Below are 3,209 nucleotides of genomic sequence, written 5' to 3'. Positions count from 1 at the left end.
ATTTTATTGTGTCATTAATAATTATTCTCTGTTTTCTTTCTCACAGGTGAAAAAGGGTCAAGATGCTCCAGTTTATGTCATCAACCTTCTTGTCTCTGATCTCATTCAGTTCTGCTGCAGAATTCCAGTAGATCTATATAATCCTGGTCTATCCAGTGCCATTTGCTCTGACATTTTATATCATGCTTTTATGGTCAGTGTCGGATTCATGGTGTGTATCTCCTGTGAAAGGTGTGTTTCCATTTTTACTTCTCTTCTTTCTCATATAATCACATCAGTCTGTTCTTCATGACCTTCAGGGACTAAACATCTCCATCTGTTATTGCAGGTATCTGGTCATTACCAAGCCACTGTGGTACAGATTCAGGAGAAACATCAAGACATATGTGGTGGTCTGCATTGTGGTCTGGATACTTCCACTTCTTTTTCTGCTATTTGCTTTTCTGACTCTAGGTGTTCAGATGGCTGCTTTCTCCCTCATAGTTGTTCTCATCCTGCCTTTTCCCTTGTTCATCTTCTTCCTGGTTGGGACTATCAAAGCTCTCTCTGGAGCTCTCAGTGTCCCAGCAGATGAAAAACGACGAATAGCAGCCATTCAGGTTGTGGTGCTGATTATTTACGCTCTGCTTTATCTGCCCATCATCATCATTGTGCTTCTACAAGTCATTGGAGTATTACATAGTGGACCTAGCATTTTTTCTATTGTTGTGGCTTTGGTATGTATTTTTCTTAGTCCTCTTGCAGACACAACTCTGTATTTGTTAAGTCGGAAAAGCATCATGGATAAATTTCTGGCTTCAATCTGTTCTTGTAAAACTTCTTCCAATCTGGAAATGAGCAGCACAGATCATGACAGCAGAACTGGTACAAATACTGAGACTGTTTAGGTTTTAATGTTTGTTATGGTGCAAAAGAGCCTCAACAATAATCAGTTTGTTGTAGCTGCTTTTTGGATCGACTAGCAAAAGGGACACATTTTTTTTAAATGGTTCATAAAAAATATTTTCTAAAAATTAAATGTAAGAAATCTCTGATTTAAGTGAGCACTTTGAGCATTTTTGCCTCAGTTCATTTGTCTTTCTCTTTAGTCATTATTTTGTCATTTATATCTTCAGAAAGTCGTCCTTAAAATTAATTGGTTCAAATGTTGAATATATACTTTTTTTTTTCTTTTTGCTGATCTTGTTACAAGTTATGCACTGTTATATTTTCCCTGTAACTATTTCAGTTTCATGGTGGATCTGTTGATAATATGAAAACTATGATGGCTTACAGGAATGAAAATTATTGCAACATTATTATAATTATGTTTGAAATCAGAATTTCTGCTAAATCACCCACATTTAATCATGAGTGTATTTTTTTAAATGTGTTTTCCTTTATTTTTTTTCTGCTTAAGCAAACATACATAGTAATATGTGCATTACTTCATGTTCACTTGCTAGACTTAAAGCTGTAGAAATAATGGTTTTAGTTGTTATTTAGCTGTGGTTTATTTTCTTATGTCAACTTTTTAATGTCAGTTTGTTATAGATTCATGTAAACAAGTTGTACGTCTGTGTGTTTTTATTCTGCTTTATAATTAATGATAACTAGAACTTTGGAGCATCTCCAGGTGAGATTATAAAATGATTTGCTGTTTGATTATCATATATCAGATTCTCAGTTACATATCTAGACTCAAAACCTTTTTGCTTATTGTGACCAAGAAAAAAAAATGATTCCAGAAAGTGAGTCCAGCTCTGCAGGCCATCAAATATGGAGTTGTTCACTGATAAAGACTGCTGCTTTATGATTTGACATAAGTGACAGTTAAACATGATGATGCTAAATATGGAAAACTGCAAGAGACAAAGTGACTAGTTCTTTGTGAATCTGTAGGAAACTCTTTACTAGCTTTTATTTCCACCAGATTGTGTTCACCTGTCTGCACCTTGTTTATAATAAAATCCTCTATTTTTAATCTCACACTGACATATAGTTTGAATGTCAGGATGTGTGTGTCGGCAGACAGAAGCTGGGAGCATGGACCATTTTGAAGAAACAGGAAAGTAAACCCAGATTTCTTATTAAATTCATAAAACTAGAATCTGAGATCCGGAGACGAAGGAGCAGAGACGTGGGAGGCCCCGAAGACGGAGGGACCCACAAAACGATGGTTGAATAAACATTGATACAGTATTGATATAATATAAGTTATGGTCGAAAATCTAACATTGACTCAACATGTGAGGTACCGACCAGATTTTCTATAATTTCAATGTCAGGTTTCAACAAGGATCCAATATTTCTGTCTGAACATGTTTCAGCATTGATTCACTCATATGTTGCTGTCTGGGTTGTGATGTCAGCACATCACACCAACACAGCCTGAAGCTGCCCTGCTGACTGACTCAACCTGGACAACTTTCCATAGATGTTTAAATCAGAAATTCTCCTTTCTGACAACAAATGTTGAAAACCTCAAATCAGCGATTAGTGACCATCACCTCTGAAAGGCTCAAAAAAATAAAGTAAATATTCTAGAAGTTAAAGTCTGCACTGAAGTGGGAGTTAAAATTTGACACTAAATAAACTGTTTTTGCTCAAACTCTTTCCGTAGGAGCTAAATTAAACCAGTTTTGCAAAAAGCCAAAAATTCTCCACAAAGTTTTCAAAGAGTGGCTCAAACATATATCAGATTTACTTTTTCACATGAAGTTAGTTAAATCATTCATTTAAAAACTGATTCAGCAACAAAGTTTAATGATCTGAAACATTTAGTTGCCAAAAAAGCAAAAGTGTCTTTAAGGGTTAAATACTTATTCTTTACCCATGAAATGAGTTGAACAGAATTTGAACTTTAGACACATTTTCTTTTTCAGGTAATATTTTCAGAAACCGCTGGTGTTGTTGTTCTTTCTGTCGTAATCATATTCCGGTGCTTTTTATAAATTTCCTCAGAACAGAGGCAGATAGTTTGTCGCTTCATCTCCTGACTCACTTTGACTGGCAGATCAAATTTAGCATCAAGATCAAACTTCTCAGAAATATTTGCACAAATGTGCTTGGCTGTTGAAATGACAAGGAAAATAAAACTTATTTTTGTTAGAATCAGACTGAAATGTTTAAAGTTACAATAAAAGATTGTATGTTTTATTTTGTGTTTGTGTGATTAATATTTACTGAAAACTGAAGTTGCCACTGGTACTTTGTTAAAGGTTACAATG

The 3,209-nt window shown here is 34.8% G+C and overlaps 1 protein-coding gene across 1 annotated transcript; it reads left to right on the top strand.

The window, feature by feature from the left end:
- Positions 1 to 37: 37 nt before the first annotated feature.
- On the top strand, positions 38 to 2,614 carry LOC106943121 (ovarian cancer G-protein coupled receptor 1-like; the record flags this gene model as incomplete). Its single annotated transcript, XM_015026464.1, has 3 exons — positions 38 to 231; positions 329 to 671; positions 2,603 to 2,614. Coding segments are annotated over 3 exons (549 nt in total), but the record flags the coding sequence as incomplete, so codon positions are not given.
- Between the last annotated feature and the right edge of the window lie 595 nt (positions 2,615 to 3,209).

The sequence above is a fragment of the Poecilia latipinna genome, unplaced genomic scaffold, assembly GCF_001443285.1.
Source record: "Poecilia latipinna isolate Pla-1442-1.1 unplaced genomic scaffold, P_latipinna-1.0 Scaffold4893, whole genome shotgun sequence".
Classification (NCBI taxonomy): Eukaryota; Metazoa; Chordata; class Actinopteri; order Cyprinodontiformes; family Poeciliidae; genus Poecilia; species Poecilia latipinna.
Note: the sequence above shows the minus strand (reverse complement) of the source record. Positions and strands in the feature narration are given on the sequence as shown.